Below are 19,299 nucleotides of genomic sequence, written 5' to 3' on the forward strand. Positions count from 1 at the left end.
GTCATGGCCCATGTTTCACTGCTGTATAGCATATATGTATATATATATATATATATATATATATATATATATACATACATACATACATACATTTAGGATACCAGTCTGTCACAGGATTGCTCATTATTGCCAACTGAGTGGACTAGAGCAATGTAGAGCAAAGTGTTTTGCTCAAGAACACGTGTTGCCTTGTCCAGAAACTGAAACCACAATCTTACAATCAAGAGTCCAATATCCTAAGCACTAGATCACACACCCACACACACACATGTACATATATACATTTGTCATACATTTCTGTAGTGTGTGTGTGTGTGTGTATACATACACACACCACACTGAGGTATATATATATATATAAAGTTATAACCAAGTGTCTGATCAATAATTATCCAGACTGGTGCTATAGTAACGAAGCTAAAGCACACAGAGTGAAGCTGCTTGGCACAGATTGACCTTGGACTCTGTTGTGCATGTGCACTAAATTTTAACGTTCAAGCTTTTTCTGTTATTTACAGCAGTGCTTTGAAGGAACATGTGTAGCATGTGATCATCACATTGATCATGACAGAAAAAACTGAGCAGAGAATCAGCATCAAATTTTGCCAAAAGCTTGGCGATACCTGCTCAAAAGCTTACACAAAGATTTCAAAATGTTTTCATCATTCTCAACACAATCAAGGAGATCTTGTGCAACTGAAACCCAAGCGTATCATTTTGGTCAGCTGAAAGTAGCTTTGGCACAAACTTGGCAGACACAAGTCTCATAACCAAATCTTTAGTGATAATAGACTGAATTGAACTGTAACTAATCTGCACATCCTCTGATAACTCATGGATGGTGATTCAACCGTTTCTTCTGACAGCTACACACATCTGCAATGTTTTTCTCAGTTCTGCTGATTGCAGGTCTCCCTAAACATTTTGTCAATATCAATATTCTTTTGGCCATCTTGAAAACATCTGAACCACTAACAAACTTGTGTGCAGCTCGTACATTCCTCTCCATACACTTTCTGCAACTTTGCATAGGCCTCTGAGCAGGTATCACCATGACAACTTTCTCTGTCATGGTTAATGCAATGACCATGCACTACAAACCTTCCTCCCATGTACTGCTGTAAACAGCAGAAGTGAGCTAGAATGTTAAAACTTAGTGCACATGCCAAACAGAGTTCAAGGTCAATCCTTGCCAAGCAGCTTTACTCTGCATGCTTTAGATTCATTACCATGGCAACAGTCTGGATACTTATTGATCAGACCTTGTGTGTGTGTGTGTGTGTGTGTGTGTGTGTGTGTGTATCAATGATGACTGATGAAGATCACTACTGACCATAATTAACATTGTGACTCAGCAAATTTATATTTTACACTTGTGGCTCCTGAAAAATTCTATATGTTGATGATCTTACCTTCGTAGTAAGTTCTATATTAGAGCTAGAAAAGAAGTGTGAAATTGATTTTCTCAGATGACCCAAAAGCTTTTTAGAGGTAGTGGATAATTTCTGCTACCTAAGAGACCAAATTAGTAGTGGAAGAGAATGTACAGAAGGTGTAATAGCTAGAATAAGAATAAGATGGAGAAAATTCAGAGAGCTGCTACATCTGCTGACAACCAAAAGTCTCTTTCTCTGAATGAAAGGAAGATTGTATGATGCATGTATATGAACAGCAATTTTACAGGGGAGTGAGACAGAATGAAGAGGGCATGCAAAGGCTAGAGGGGGATGAAGTTAGTATGCTCCACTGGATGTGCAATGCAAGTGTACATGTGTGACAGAGCACTAGCTTGCTGAGGGAAATTAGATGCACTGTGCAAGAGAAAAGACTACACTGGTTTGGTCAGATGATACAGATGGATGTCAACAGTTTCACAAAGTGCCAATCACTCAAAAGGGATGGGACTCATGAAAGCAGGGGATCCAAGAAGAAATGGAACAAACTACTGAAGGACATCCTCAGAACATTGTACCTTGTAGAGAAGGTGACAAAGGATTAAAGTATTTGGCACCTTGCTATACTCAACAAGACACATTCTGCACAGAAGAAATGTTAATGCCAGTCACCCTAATGAAGAGGACTGGCCTGCAAGAGCTCTGTGTTGGTGTCACATAAAAAGTACTCAATCTAGCACCATGTAAAAATGCCCATGCTGGAGCCACATTAAATGCACTCAGCACACACAAAAATGGTTGGCATTAAGAAGGGCATCCAGCTGTAGAAGCCAAGACTGGAACCTGATGCAGTTGTCTTACTTCCCAAATCTGGTCAAACCGTCTAACCCATGTTCGCATGGAGAACAGATATTAAAGGATAAAGAAGGTGATGATGAGAAAGGATAGGATAAGACATTGAAGGGAAAAAGAAAGAAAATATCTTGAAACAGAATTTTACATCCTTTTTCTTTAATGTGTCCTTGTTTCGTACACTGTTCCATGGTGCAACACTAATCGTCACCAGTTTATTACTGCCAGTCAATGTGCTTTCATTATCATATATAGCTTTTCCAGTATATTTCACAACTCCAGTATGTAAACCTGCACTTAAGATCCAGGCCCCTGCAAAACAAAAGATCAATAATCATATTCAAATATTGATTTCATATTCTAAAATGATGGGAGAGTTTGGGACAAATACCTTCTGATATTTAGTTATATTTCTTCAAATTCTAACTTCAAGCTTCATAAGAGTTGAATATGTTTCCTTTGTTCATGTAAGGTTAATGAAATATGCACCGGTCATTAACTGGAGGTAATTTAATCATTGATACATTTCTCATTATGGAAGCAAGAGTATGATATGTTGAATCAATCCAGGACTTCACTATTGATTTTTTAATCAATTCTTGACAGGATAAATAAAATAAAAGTACAACCCTGGTAGAATTTGAACTTGTAACCAATAGAAACAAAACACTTAACACAGCATCTTTTCAGTCACAGTCGTCTGCTCCCAGCATATTGCTATTGATTCCATATTGCTAACTGGAAATGTGTTGTGTGTTAGAGAGAAAGATTAAAGTCTTTGATCAAAGTGTGACTTGGTTTCACTTATTGTAATGTTCTGGAATAATACATGAATGTCACTCTTTCCATTTCCCAATACCTCAGGTAACTTTTACATGGCCATTTGACCTTTAGAAAATAGCAATTATATCTCCTCCTTCTTCCCCCTACTGTCCTTGGAAAGGGGAGAACATATTGGATAAGGTAGTCTAACAAACACTTTCTATGATGAGATGGTCATTGCTGGAATGATTTTGAACATAGGTCTGTTCAATTAAGCTTTACTTCAGTTTCAACAACAAACAATATCTAAATTATAAAGCCTTTCTAACAAGTCAAAATGAATTATTATTACAAAGAAGAGATAAATTCAATGAAATTACAAAAAAAAAAAAAAAAAAGATTCAGTTGCTATTACTATTGTAGGTAAAACCTGGCCAGGTATAGAAATAAGATATATTTCAGGGATCTGAGAATACTGAGAGTACACCCAGCTGTGTTAGTGAGGAGTGGTGGCTCTAAGGAGGAAGGACTCAGACAAGGAGGATGTAGTCAATAAATTTAGATATTCACAGAGAGATTGGTGCAACATACAAATAGTGTATCAGGAATACTCAAACCTGTGAAATTCTTGAGGGATCTATCCATAACATCATCTGCCACATACATCATAGAAAGGCTTAGGTATAGATCTGAATTTTTACTTCAGAAGCTATAACTATTGAGGGGCGTCCCTTTCAAACTGAGATGCAAGAGAGCTGTGTTGGCATATGTGGATGACATCATGCTCATAGTGTCACATTCTGTGGAAGTTCAGATAAATGATTCCATCTTAAAGGAAAATGAACTGATGGCAGCAGCTAGGATAAATCTGAACAAGTTGTTAGAGTTGTGTCTCAGAAACTGAAGAGGGAACACTATGCCAACAAACAGTATAGTAGGTCAATGGACAGACAGACAGGTAAAATTGCTCAGTGTCTCTTATGTGGCCTTCCAGATGGACAAAAACTGGGATGAGTTTACAAGCAGGGTAGCTAGTCTCACTCAAAAATGGTCCAAGAGAAAATTATAGCTGAAGGATTGAGCAGAAGTGGAAAACGCTCACATTGCCTCCTTAATAACTTACCTCCTGACCATTGAACATTTTCCCTCAGTCCATGTTTGGCTAAACTGGAGCATTTACTTTTCCACTTCCTATGGAAAGGGCATGTTCCACTACTCAGGTGGTTGATCTGTTACCAGTGCCCTCTGGATGGCAGGCTTGACATGCCATGGATACTAATGCACTGACATGCACTGTGGCTGCACTACTAACACATTTTCCTGGATGATGAACCAGTGTGATCTTTGTTTGTAAGACATACTTTTCTGCAACTCATCTCTCAGATGGAGCTAAAATCCTGGGTCAAGAAAAGACCAAGATTAGACATCTGGTATCTGGAGTGTTGTCAGGCACTCACTCTCCTCTACCTGTTGGGCAATACAGTTGGTGTGAGTTCTATGGTAGCAATATACAGAAATTTACTGGTGGGTATGAGTGATGATATTCTTGGGTAAAATCTAAGCATCAGGTACAATCTAGGCGATGGACTAGCTGGTCAGTTTCAGAGGACTTTCAAGCCCAGTACTATTAGGGATAACTTCCAGAATTCCCAGGTCAAGATAAACTCTAAAGGCATAGAAGCACTGTTAAGCAGGACTGCCTGAGATACAAGTAGAGTGACAAGAACTTTCTGCATGCAATCAGCCTCTGTCAAAATATTACCAACTTGTGGAGATATGCAGAACAACTTTTATCATATGTGGGACGAATTTGACTATCAGCTTAATCCATCATGAGGATCACTTACCACCCACCTTTAATATGGCATTATAGGTGTTGTTACACTTTCTAGTGGCTATAGCAAAACCGGTTGTATGGTTGACAAAGCTGAAAGTTTTGTAGAGAGACACTTTCTTCTTCAGTTAAGGTTTCATCGACATTTTAAGTTTCACTTTCAAAGGAAAGTGAGGGTGGAGAGGAAAATGCTACCTCCAAGTGAATTTGTGAAAAGATGGGTGACTGTAGCAAAAATGGTTAGAGTGAATGGCCCTAGTCTAAGTATGCATCTGTAGATTATAGAGTAGGAGAGACAGCTCGTGCCTTTGGTGGTCAGGATAACTATGAATCTGCAGGGGCCACTTGAATGGCTCTCACTGGAGTTTCTTCTCTATCAGGAGGACTGCAGCATTCATGTTATCACATACTTTGTACACTATGTATACTTTTATCGCATTTTGCCATCTTTCTCATTTCTTACCTTCCATCCTTTATGCAAAAATGCCCACAAAAATTGTGATGTCTTCATCATTTATGCTCCTAACTGAATCATTAGCACATTGGATGAAATGCTTATTGGTATTTTGCCCATTGCTGCATTCTGACTTCATATTCTGCCGAGGTTGACTTTACTTTTCACCCTTTTGGGGATTTGATAAATTAAGTGCCTTTAGTAGAAAGAACTACTACTACTACTACTACTACTACTACTATTGTTGTTGTTGTTGTTGTTGGTGGTGGTGGTGGTGGTGGTGGTGGTGGTGGTATTATTATTATTATTATTATTATTATATTATTATTATTATTATTATTACAGACTAAGGCAGTAAGTTGGTAGAATTGTTAGCATGCCAGGTGAAATGTTTAGTGGTATTTCATCTGCCGCTATGTTCTGAGTTCAAATTCCACCGGGGTCAACTTAGCCTTGCATCCTTCGGGGTCGATTAAATAAGTACCAGTTATGCATTGGGGTCTATGAAATCAACTAGCCCCCTCCCCCGAATTTCAGGCCTTGCATATAGTAGAAAGGATTATTATAATTACAGATAACTTTTACAATAAAACTATACCTGTACTTCTTGCAGCTTTTACCAAACCATACCCAAAAGCTTCTTTAAGATGTGAACTCAATAAGAAGTCTTTTCTTCCTCCAGTCACAGAAATAAGTAACTTTGGCAATGATAAACTCCACATTTTTTCTATCAAATAAATCATTGTTTCCATAGAAGTTTCGTGATCCGCACGGACAAACTGTATGTGAGAGAAAACATTTGACTTATGTAATCTAATGTTTCATACAATGAAAAAAGCATTCAAATACTGGCAATTTGGTGAATAAATTTCAATCCATAATATTGAAAATTGTGATATTTGACATTAAATGCTTGAGAAGTTACAGGTTTGTCCTGTCACAGATGATATCAGAAAAATACAAGCAACAATTTCAACAATTATTAGCCATTGATGTTATTGTAATAATTATTCATTATATGTTTACTATTTTATGTTGTATATATGTTCTGTATTGCAAAAGATTTGGATATTTCCTTCATACTTAGATTTTGGTCATAGATATAACACTTAAAATTAATCATTTCTTTAACCCTTTCAATACCAACCTGGCTGAAACCACCTCTGGCTCTGTAGTACAAATGTCTTGCTTTCATAAGTTTTTAATTACTGTCTTCTACCAAACCTTAGTCACAATTTATGTTCCTAATACTAGCTTAATGATAACTAAGCTATTTTACTAAATTCTTTGTTATATTTACAACTAATTGAAAGAAACACAGACCATATCAAAATAAATATGGTAACAAAAGGGCTGAACATTTATCACTCAAAACCAAGTTATCTCTGACTGATTTTGCAACACTTATTCTGTCACATCATCATCATCATCATCATCATTATCCCCATCATCATTTAACATCCATTTCCCATGCTGGCATGGGTTGAATAGTTTGCCTAGGGCTGGCAAGCTGGAGGATTATACCAAACTCCATAGTCTGTTTTGACATTGTTTCTTTGGCTGGATGCCCTTCCTAATGCCAACCACTTTACAGAGTGTACTGGGTGCTTTTTTCATGGCCCCTTGCAAGACAAGACTGGGGGAAATAGTATTGAGGGAGGTGGCTTTGATGAGAGGCTAAAAATAACAATAGAGGGATAGAGGTAGGTATTTGGCTATGGAAAATATACAAGGATGCTCCAATTGGATAAGAAGAGAGAAAGATAGAGGTGGAGAGAGTGAGAGAGATGATGGCAACTATGTCAGGACAAACATTCAAGGCAGTGAGGAGGGCAAAACAGATGAGATGATGGGGGAAGGGGAACAGGAGTGAAAGTTTCATAAAAGTATGAGGGAAGACGGTTAAATGGGATAGAGATGGCTGTAGAATTTCAAGATGAGAGATATAGGAATGGGTCAGGGAGAGGGGCTTTATGTTAGCTATGTAAGGGCCTTAGAAGTGATAAAGGGATGAAAAAAGTGTGAGGATAAATAGAGTAGAGCACAGAGAAGGGAGTGTAGTGGTAGCTAATATCAACACATAATACTGAATATATATTCTCACTACAATTAATAAGAAATGGAAGTGGTTCTAAGGAGGGAGTGTGGCAGAAGTGAGAGAGCATGGCTGGAGAATAATAATGAGGAACTGGAGTGGTTCTGGGAAGGGGAGGAAAGAGGAAGGTAATAAAGAGGGGTAGGAGAATGTGCCTACTCTGCCTGCAGATGATTATGGTAGCCAAATATCAGGGATAAAGAAGGGATGAGTGTAGAGGATGAGATGTGGGGGAAGCATGATGGCGTAGTGAAAATGGAGGTGGGACAGAACTTTGCATATACAAGCATTTAAGCATTTATAAAGGTGGTTTTAGAAATTCAACTCTGGTGTGGAGGGTGGGGTTTCTCAAGCATATCAAAACTCCAGATATTTCAGTCCTTTGTAATCTTCACCTTAAAGATCAGCATCTCAAAGCATTGGCCCAGGTCTTCCTAGGTCTCTCTCTACCACAAGTTCCTTCCACTTTAAGTGATCAGCATTTCTTTATGCTATCTTCCTTGTCCACATGCATCACACTAACAAACCAACACAGTACTTTCTCTAACACATCACATTTAATTCCTTTTATACCTAACTTTTCTCTCAATACACTAGCACTCTCTTGTATAGCCATTGGAGGTTACTAACTTCATTTGTCCTCTAGTTTTTGCAGGTCTTCTGCATTTAGGGCTCACATCTCATTACCATGTAGCGTTGCAGTTCATACACAAATATCATATAATCTTCCTCTCAGTCAAAGAGAGAACTTTGGTTTCCAACAGAGGTAAAAGCTCTCTATATTTTTTCTGTTCTCCACATTTAATAGTCTTTCATAGTAGCTCTTCCACACGTCTTTCTTTTCAAAATTACCAAGTGTATGCATATCATTATCCAACTATATGCACTTCCCTCTCACAACATCTTGATTTTCTTAGATACAATGTAGAATCCATAATACCTCAAATCTCTGATCTTCATACTGTAGCTGGATAAACATGTCATCTAGCTTCCCTTTTAGCTACCTGATATGGTTCTTTGTTACCCCCAGTTTTCCTTCCATCTCGTACCTGTCTCTTCACTTTTATGATCTTGTCAACCTCGCTGTTCCCCCACCATGTTACCCTTGGGCTTGCAGAAACTTTGTTCCAACCACAGATTTAGTCTGTTACCCTCAGTAGATTATCCCCAAAGAACTTCCAGATGTCCTCTGTTATATTTCTTTATCTCTTACTCCTCCTTTTCATCAAACGCTTCAGTTAAAATATCTCTAAATCGCTGGCCATTTGTAGGATCTTTGAGCTTCCATTACCTCCTTTTCCATATCAGTTTGTGTGTCTAAGTCCTTCTAGCACTGAGTTTCAATTTACCAACCACTAACCTATGTTGAGTTATACATTCTTCACTTGGGAAGGACTCTGCATTCACAAGCATCCACCTGTCCCCATTTCTGGTGAGAACGTGGTCCACCAGTCTTTGTGTACCCACCAGATTGTTAAGTGGCAGGCAACTGCAGGTTTCCCACAGTTAGCACTGCCTTGAAGTAAGCACTGCAAGTCATTTGTATCACAAAATTCCAGTTTTTCTCCCTCTTCATTTCTAGAACCAATGCCATAACCATCATGTACATCATGAAATCCATCAGAGCATTTCCCAACATAACCATTGAAGTCACCAACCATGATGATAATGTCATTGTCTTTCATCATAGAGGTAGTCTGCAGAAGAGATTCATAGAAATGGTTCTTCTGATTTGCTAAGCTAGCATGTGAAGCATATGCAGGGATAAACGTCCTGTTATAGTAAACAAGACTATTCTTGGCTTAATAATCCTATCACACACCCTGACTACTTCAATCTCTGCCAGAAAAATACCTACACCACCTACTCTATCGCCACTGCCCATCCAAAATTTGTATATATGTTCCTTACTCACAATCAGTGTAGCTGAAGCTTCCCTCCATCGTACCTCTTGTATACTGTACATATGTACATGCCTCTGCTTTAGCATTTCAATGCCAGATTTGCCTTTCATTGTGCCAGCTTTGATGGTGGCAGTTATAAGCTTCTTGGTTTCTCCTTAAGTGCTTTATCATACTGTTGTAAACTAAAATGACTAGTCCCTCTGTTGGGTCTATGTTGAGAGGATCTTCTTCCTCCCATACATTCTCCACATTTAATAACCTTTAATGTTTGCACTTCTACTCTCTCTCTTCAAAATAAGTAAGTGCAAATGTACTGCTATCCATCCATACACATCAATGTGTAAAATAATTGCCATTTGTACATAAAAAGGAAAAGGTATGTAAAAATATTCACAAAAGCATGTAAAATGTTGTTGCTACACAAATCCAGTGACAAAATCATGAACTAATTATTGGATACAATTTCTACAAACAGATATTATCACTAAAAATTAAAAGAACATTAAAAACAATTACCTTTGCAATTTTCCGGCCATATCCTACAAACTTTACCTCACCAAATGCATCAGTACTCTCAGATGGACTTGATACCTCTTCCTCATCACTAATGCATCTATCAAAGGCATACCTAAACCAAATAAACAGCTGAAGTAAAACTCTGGTAGAAAAGGGAAAATAGCAAAATCAAGAGATAAAGGAAACCACACTGCAAAATACAAATATTCACAGATATAGAGACATAAACTCATAAACAGAAAAAGATAGATATCTTTTAATTTAGTTGGATAAAATAATGATTAATTTTAGAAATTGAAAATGAAAAACAAGAAATATTTTGCCATCAGAAGTAAATAAAAAAAATAGGGTACACAGAGAAATAATGATTCCATGTCTGGAATGGTGCTGCTGCTACGTATACAAATATCATATGACCACATCCAGAAAGAAAAAAAGTTTCTCAATTGATTAGCACGAAGTCACCAATACACACCAAATTCTGACCCATGAATGTGATGTGTCCTCTGCCTTTTCTACCAGTACTACAATAGCCTCTGCTCCTGAGAGCTGGTTGGCCTCTTGCCATCTTACCTGGGTATTACTGGTATACACATCTCTTGTGTCCATTAGATTTGAACCCACACTAACACTATGTCTATTCTCTTGAGGTATCATTCCTCCTCTGGGACTCACTTCCTGCTCATACTTTCTGTCCTAAAAAGTCTTTGGGCACAAAGCAATAAAAAAATAGAATGATATGCAAAATATATACAAACTCATACACGCTAATACCCGAAGAAGAAAAAGAGAAACTTAGATGTTTGTACTTGTTGAACTCATCATTTCCTCTCCTGTCTAACTTAATAGCACCACCTGATAGAATCATCTGTTAAGTATTAAGAACTTTTTGAATCAAGTTTAATGGTGTTATGACCCCTTTCAAGCAGAAAGATGTTGAATGAGATGTATCCAGGTATCGATGGCTTATCTGGCATCACTTGAAGAAATTTGTCCAGGTTACATTTGAAGGTGATTGAATTTTTTCCTTCTTTGATTTGTTTTGGGAAAATGTTAAACAGAGCAGGGCCTGTTAAAGAAAAGAAATTGTATTGCTGTGAATTAATGTGTTGTGAGCCTGAATTGTGTAGGGGACATATGGCATATAGACCCCAGCTTTGGATGAATTTTGCTGGTGCTATATTCTCTACATTGTATAAAATGATGCAGAGCTCACAGCAGCATGGGAGAGAATAAAGTTTCAATGTTTTAAGGCAGTCCTAATAATCAAGATCAGTCATGCCCTTCATTTTTTTAGTGAATGCTCTCTGGTGTGACTTAATTCTCATAATGTTTTGTTTTTTATGAGGGAGACCACAGGCAGATAATCACAAAATTTAATTTATTTCACCTATAATATCATAAATGCTAGTCTATGTTAATTTCCTGTTTGACTTGAAAGTGGTATGTTTAAAGAAATTATTACCTGATGTATTAAAAGCCTATAGATTATATTTCTTAATTCAATTTTTGACTTTCACATGTCCTTTATTGAATTTGTTCTTTTAAATCACTAGAATCTATTTTTATAAAATAACAGTAACACAATTGAATAGACATACCCCTTTTGATGTAAAAGAACACAATAATAATGGTTGGCCATATCTCTTTCATTGTAAAAATTGTCCCAATTCTTTTTGAAGAAATGAATATTTTAATTCCCTTACAGATCAGATATCATAAAGAATTTGATTTCATAGATTATTAGCATCCTAATTGAGTTCAGAAAGGCCTTATTTCCAATGACTATATACTTACATTTCATCATCTGAACCAAAACTCTCTTCAGAACTTGTTTCTACTTCTGACTGGAAAATAACAGAAACAAAGTTAACAAGAACAGTTTTTCACCCAGCTCTCGAAAAGCAATCTTTGTTGAAATCTCAACAATGATTTCCTTCTGGTTTTTCTTTCCATAGCATTTTGGCATAAAATATTGTCAAAGGAATACATATTTAAAAAATTTTTTGTTTCAATTTTGGTACATGCTATGTGTATTTACTTACATGTTGTGATAATAAACAGTTTTTACTGTAGTTTGTAGTAGATTTCCTTTATCATCACCCTCATCACTTACTCCACTCAAGTCTTCACCTTCTTACTCATTTCATAATCTCTGTATAAAAGATTAAATTGGACTAACTGTGCCCAGTACACTATACTCTATCTCGACTCTCCCAACTCTTGTACTGCCTGTCATCACCTCATTTCAGTCAGTCTGTCATCACTCTCTTGCTTTTTGGACCAAGTCTAGCCAGTAAAACTCTTCCTTCATTCTCTTCTCCTGTATTGTGTCTTATCCCTCAATATATCACTGTCTCTGAAGGCCATCATACACTGGCCACTTTTCTCCCACACATCCTGGGTCTCTATCATCACTATCACCTGGGTTTACATTATCATCAATCATTGTCCTATCTTTTTGGCTACATTGCCTTGCCTATATGAATATGTCCCTGAATTTTCAGTACCTCTATCACACATCCCCACTATTATACATGCTTTTTATCAATTACCACTGTCACCTATTCCTCTATCACTCATGCATTTTGCTCTAGTAGACATGTGCAGTTATGAGGTCCCTTTAAACAAATCAAAGACATGGCTATTTCTGTATTGCTAGTACACCTTGTAATGTGTATGGTTGTGAGGCAGTTTTGACAGGGGACAGATTGTGTGTAGTGGGGCAACATGGCTGTAGGCAAATTATTTTATGCATGGCTATGATTTTACTAAGTTTCACATGTCTTCCCAAGCACAGCAAATCGCCAAATGTCACAGCTCCTCCACAATGAGGCTCAACAACTGAAGGTCATTTCTCATCACTTCATCCCACGTCTTCTGCAGTCTGCCCCTCCACAATTAGAGATTGGCCTTTCTTTAGGCAACTGTCCTCATCCACATGCATCACATGACCTTACCAGTGCAGTCTTCTCTTGTACACTATATCTGATGCCGCTTATATCCAATTTTTCTCTTAAAACATTTATATTATCATCGTCTTTCGTCATAATCATCATCATCATCATTTAGTATCTGCTTTTCATGGAGGCTTGGGTTTAGGCGATTTAACTGGAACCAGTAAGCTGGAGAGCTGCACCACGTCCCAGTCTTATTTGATTTCTACAGTTGGATGCCCTTAAACAGCTGATGGCCTTTTCCTTTCATTTGTCCACTCACTCATGTGTGTGTGTGTGTAGTCTATGTGTGTCGTGTGTTAATGAATAGTTACGATCTATACTGGGCTACATTTAGAAACAGTGACATCACCATTTGCAGAACAGTGACAAGTGATGACATTGTTGTTTGGGGCTAGGCTGCAACTGATGTCATCTGAAATATCTTGTCAGCTAATCATCTATTTCCTTACTTTCTTATTCCAACAGATAAAACAAAAAAAAAACTCTTACTTGAAAAATAGGTAAGGATTGGTGACAGGAGGGAATCTCACCATAAGATCTTGTTTCACATGCATCTCCTCATACCTAAGCATGCCAGCAAAGATGCTAAACAAATGAACAAAAGCATGAAAATAGCAGTAAAGCTGCATGATAGTGGTGTCAAACCTGGCACCCAGGCCATCGTATAATTTTTTTGACATTGTTTTTATTCTTCTTTTCCATTTTATTTTGACATGCACATTGCATTTTTATTCTTCACTTTTTATGAATTCAGTGAGCACATGCACATTGCATGTTCATTCTTCTTTTCCCAGATCCTACTCAAAACTGTTTACAGATCACAACCAGCTCATGAACTATGTTTGTGAGGAGTGCTTGAAGCACTGTTGGTTGTGAAATAAACAGAGCTGCTGTCATGCGAAGCCACTGATGAAATTTCAAATTACTCACTGGTCGCAATTCATGCAATTAAAAAAAATGAATAAAATAAAATGAAATAAAATCTTTAAAATGCTACCTCTCTCCTTTGTTGTTTTCCAGCAGTTGAAGCTAACATAACAAGTCTACCTCTTGAAAATCTGAAATGGAGTGCATCATTGTAAAAATTAATCAATTAGAAAGTTCAAGATAATTAAAGTTAATATGCCTCTCTTTCTCTCCCCTTCCTCTTTCTCTACTCTCCCTCTCTCTCTCTCCTATTCTATGATCTATTTGGTATCTCATACCTACATGTTGCTCACACTGAGATTCTTCATCACTCTCCCTTCTCCTTCTTCTTGTCCTTCTTTCTGACCATAGCCACCCATCTACAAGAATAGTAAGCTATGAAATTAAATTATTTGCATATGGAAATGAGGACACCATAAACTCTGCTGATGAATACGACCCAACTTAGAGGGCAATAACTCAAATGAAACAACCTGTATGAGATGGATGGATGGATGGATGGGAAATCTGAAGCCATGGTGAAACTTTCAATGTGATAGTGTTGTGCATAGTAGAAGGGTGGGTAGGTGGAAACATCTGGCCATGTGTCAGAAACTCCTTTGCTAACATCAAACAATAGCATTTTCCCTTTCAGATGCAAGAAAGAGGCATATTAAGCATCAACACTTTTGCCAAAGACTATCCTCTTCCTATCAGATGCAAAATAAAAAAATCTATAACAATTAATATTGGTGCAACGAAGGGTACATTACTTGGGTGATGGTGACAGTGGAGATGGCTGAGGTAATTGCGGCTGTGGCAGTGGCGACGATGGCTGTGGTGATGTTGGTGATGTTGGTGAACTTGTCCTGATAAATGTAGAGTTGAATATTTTAGTCTTTATCAATGTTCAAGACTGAGGAAAGGAAGAAATATGATATTATTGCTTGGAAAAGAATTGAGTAAATAGAGGTAAATGGGGGGAAAGGAAGATAAAAATTTAAGATGGCAAAGACAGAGAGAAGCTTGTTGAACAATCCAAGTGTGACAGAAAGGGAGAAAAATATTGTGCTAAATCATGCAGCCATCTTATTGAATACTACATGGCTCACTCAGTAAAAACAGTGATAAATTACATGGTGTGTTATTTGACAATCTGAACATTTGGCATCCTTACCACTATTTGAGTATACCTCTAAATTCTGGTGATACCACAGCAAATATAGTTAAAGGGAATTCAGTCAGAGTATCACAGTTGGTGCTCCTCTGCACTTGTTGGCAGTATGAATCATAACACACAGTTTGGTTCCAGTGAAGTTGCTGGTGGTGTAATTATTTCTGTGTAGGTACGTCATTTAATATTTATCCAGACTAAGTGGAGGAGAGTGGGCTTTTAAAATGTTATTATAGTAGTGGTCTGTAATGTCTGTATGTGCCTGGTCACCTGAAAGGTACTTTGCTGCAGGTTTGATGGAGGAAGGGGTCTTTGAAACTTGCTGCAGCAACAAAATATGTTCCTTGCATGTCCAGATAGTCATGCATTTTCTAGTATTTTTGTTTCATTGTGCAGGTGGTCTGTGAATAATGGTCTGTATAGAACCTGTTAGGATGTGTAATGTACTGTTTTATGTTCTTTGTAGTTTACTGTGGTTTGTTGTGGGTGATTGAGGGCTCAAATAGGACAGTCATAATCGCTGATGCATCTAATGCATTGTTTGTATACCATTAATGGTATTTTTATTAGGTTAATAAACTCTCTTCTAAACCTGAAAGCTGATGTCATGTAGAAGAACAATAAATTCACAATCGGAAAATTTTTGAATGGTGTTACAAAGAGGATCTGTCATTTTACTTACACCTTTCAAACAAACTTCCATGACATTCCCACACCTCCACAATATATTTACAGACAGTTTCATAAGAAATTCATACTCACATCCATCTTTTAGAAACAGAGCTACATAATAACAACAAAATTAATGTAGCATGATATAAATTTATTGATGGGATTATTTGTAATGTTTGTGATGTGATAAACTATATTATATTCTATACATATATCTATTTATATAGTAGGAGGAGATGTCAAAAGTTCAGTTTATGAAAATGTTTGTGATGATCTGTTAGCTATTACATCAATATAAATTTTTGTGTGTTGGTTAACGTCTCCCAAATCTTCCATCTTACTTCTTGCCAGTAACATTAGAAAACATAAAATACAACCAAATATCACACTCCATAACATATTGCAGATACACAAAGAGAATATACAAAGAGTTAGTACATTTTTGCAGCAACATATACATCTACATAGAAGAATATAAATGTGATAGATAAAAGGTCTTTTTATTATGACTATATACTTACCATTCATCTTCAGAGCCACTGTTCTCAGCTTTTTCTACTACCTATTAGATTAGAGTGAAAAAAAAACATACTGAATGTAAGAAGTAATGATTTAGAACTGGGTCACTCAAACACTGTGACATAGATTCCATGATTTTTTAATTGGATTATTCAGTAATGAAGACATGTTTGTATGTCAATAGTATATATTTGAAGGTACAATAAGAGAATGTAGCTACTATTATCTAATGGAAATATTCCAATCTGAAATAACACAGAAATATATGAATTAGTTTTTTTTTCTTACAGTTTTCACAATGGTGTGTTGATTAAAACACACAGTAAGAATGGAAGACATCTACTGAATGAAAAACAGTTTTGCATGATGGCAACTAAGGTTATCCAGCAGACTAAGACCAAATAAGAGAGATATGCCAAAAAGTGATGAACTTTTGTCTGAGGATTCAGAGTATAACACATTAGATGTAGAATAATCTTTTCTACTATAGGCACAAGGCCTGGAATTTGTGGGGAGGGGAATAGTCGATTACATCAACCCCAGTACTTGACTGGTATTTAATTTATCAACCCCAAAAGGAAGAAAAAGCAAAGTCGACCTTAGTTGATGAAGCAAACCTTTGTGAAACTTTCAGATTCTGATCACTAATTATTCTTGATACGTGCGTGTGTGTGTGTGTGTGTGCGCGCGCGCGTGCATGCGTGTGTAATATTGTAGTTTGGTCTACCATTACAATATATATTACCTGGGACTACCCATATAACATAGTATCTGGGTCTACCAATATAACATATAGTAGCTGGGTCTACTGATATGAAAAAGTCTCGTAGATTGCTCTTCCAGTACGAAATATAGTTGTCTGCTCAACTAAAGTGAGAAAATAAATTTTAAAATATTCATAAGAAGAATATGCAATGTTGCTGACATACAAGTCTATTATTCCAATGTATTCTAAATGTAGCAGAGGCATTCTAGCTTTGAAAAGAATAGTATTAAATGCTCTGTTTCTAGGAAATGTAGTCAACCAATTGAAGAATGAATTGAATACACATAGTGCAATGCGCAGTAACTGCACAGTGCCAGGCTATTCAAACTATGTGTAGGCTAAATAAATCATTGTTAATGCATCTTCTTTGTTGATGTTTTTTTCTGTATGTGTGAATGTGTGTGAAATATAGTTGTTGATTTTTCAGTATTGAAAATTAATGTCAAACTCCTTAAGATGCCAACAGCTCTACCAGTATGGAAATTTCCAAATTGCCTACCTGCATGGAACATTTTAGCCTGTTTTGTCAATGTGAGAAAATACATAATATTCAGTAGTAGAATATACAGTGCTGCTGCTATACAAATCCATTCATGAAACTTTGAAATATTCAATGGTCACAATTTACGCAAAGATAATCATTGAAATATTAAGTTTTAAAAGAATTACTTTCGTTGTATGTTTTCTTATAACATTTATAATGTCATTCAACTCTTGTTCACTTCCTTCCCGATGTTTTTTGAGGATCATTGGTGGTCTGAAAAATCAGTCAATGAGAAAATGCAAGATAGATAAAATTAATTTGTTCTAATGAGTGTACAGTGAAACACTTCAGTTTTTATCTTATATCTGAAAGTGGGGAAAGAAAGAAAGGGAGTGTTATTGTTTGGAATGGAATCAAGTAAACAAAAAGGGAAATGAAGAGTAGAATGTGAAAGAGTTTTTAAGAGAAACCAGTGTCAGGAATGTGTCAAGAATCAGGGTTGAAAGGTGAACAAAATTAAAGAAGCTAACAAATTCAGATAGAAACAGCTAGTATTTTAAGCAAAGGTTGAAAATTCTAAATATATTATCAGAACAAGAGAATAATGCCATATTTATCAGGTCTCTGTGTACCAGAGTTCAGGCCTAGTGAGGCAACTGATGTTGTGGCTAAATTCTCTTTGCATATTTTTATGTCTGAGCAAGCTGAATGGGAAAAACAGTGATTTCATGGTACAGTTCTATTTGTTCTCTGGATGTATTGTTTGTGTCTGGATATCTGAAGATAGCCTTTCATGTACTTAATACTGTGGAACATGAAGCTCACTAGCAACCATGGAAGATCAATTGCAACCAATTATCACACTCCCCAGTATGTATATACATATCACATTCACATAAGAGAAAAATACAAGGAGTGACATACAACTCCTCCATCACACCACTCTCATACATAAAAGAACCTACATTTTATGATAAATAGCTTATGTGAAATGACTATATACTTACCTCTTATCAAATGGAGAGAAACCATTCCCACATTTTGTTTCTTCTTCTCCTTCCTAAAATGATGAACAGAAAAAATGAAAAGAAAAAGATATAATAAAATGTTGGAAAGATGAAGAATTTGAAAATCCTGCCATATGACAGGACTATATTTCATACCTAATAGTTGATTGGTCTACCAATAAGAGATATAATAGACAGTTTTGCCAATTGTAAATCTAATTGATGACTCTCCCAGTACTAATGAACAGTACCTAGCTCTACCAATATAAAATAAAATAGTAGCCTGCGACACCAATGTAAGAAAATATATAAGAATATTCACAAGCAGAATATACAGCATTCCTTTTATAGAAATCTGTTGATGAAATTCTCAACAACCCATTCATCACAATGTATGCAAACAGAACTAATCAAGAATATTTTAAAATTTTACATGATTTACTTCTCTGCTTTTCCCAGCATTTAGAATTTTTGGTTGCACAATTCTTTTCTTAACTCCATACCGCTTTACACGTTTCTTTGAGGTTGCTTGATGTGGTCTGCAAAATTAGTCAATTAAGAAATTCAAGATTAGTAAAGTGAATTTTTTTGTCAAGAATCTGAGGAAAAGGAGTAAGTTGTGCTGTTGTTTAGAATGGAATCATAGAATTGGAAAATGAATTACATTTTATGGAATGATACTGGGAGTGAAAGGAATACCCAGTGGTTGTATTGTTATGTCTTGGATAGTGGTCAAGAGTACAAGGTGGTCAAAAAGTAAAGGAAGTTAGGAAATTAACTGTAAACACCTTCCGGCTCTGGAACTCATTGTGAATTTCAGTTAGTAAATATATTCTTCTTTTCTCTCTCTTTCTCTCTGTCCATATGTGCATGAATATAATTAGAATAAACATTAGCAGATACTATGGATTTCCCATTGAAAACACAAACCAGTTGCTTAATTTGCACAAACCAGTTTGCTTAATTTGCATAAATCTGTTCCTTATATAAGAGAGAAACA

General features: G+C 36.4%; 1 protein-coding gene across 1 annotated transcript in view; it reads right to left on the reverse strand.

Moving 5' to 3' along the window:
- Nucleotides 1-19,299, reverse strand: part of LOC115220802 (transient receptor potential cation channel subfamily M member-like 2) — a 114,982-nt gene that overhangs the window by 79,808 nt on the left and 15,875 nt on the right. The window contains exons 6-15 of the mRNA XM_029790953.2: nt 18,733-18,838; nt 18,300-18,352; nt 17,478-17,565; nt 16,045-16,085; nt 14,451-14,546; nt 13,769-13,829; nt 11,609-11,658; nt 9,812-9,923; nt 5,895-6,075; nt 2,395-2,558 (exon numbers count right to left, since the gene is read on the reverse strand). Of these exons, the coding sequence (XP_029646813.1) occupies nt 2,395-2,558; nt 5,895-6,075; nt 9,812-9,923; nt 11,609-11,658; nt 13,769-13,829; nt 14,451-14,546; nt 16,045-16,085; nt 17,478-17,565; nt 18,300-18,352; nt 18,733-18,838 (952 nt within the window). The remainder of the gene's footprint in view (nt 1-2,394; nt 2,559-5,894; nt 6,076-9,811; nt 9,924-11,608; nt 11,659-13,768; nt 13,830-14,450; nt 14,547-16,044; nt 16,086-17,477; nt 17,566-18,299; nt 18,353-18,732; nt 18,839-19,299) is intronic.

Source organism: Octopus sinensis, linkage group LG17 (genome assembly GCF_006345805.1).
Source record: "Octopus sinensis linkage group LG17, ASM634580v1, whole genome shotgun sequence".
NCBI classification, from domain to species: domain Eukaryota; kingdom Metazoa; phylum Mollusca; class Cephalopoda; order Octopoda; family Octopodidae; genus Octopus; species Octopus sinensis.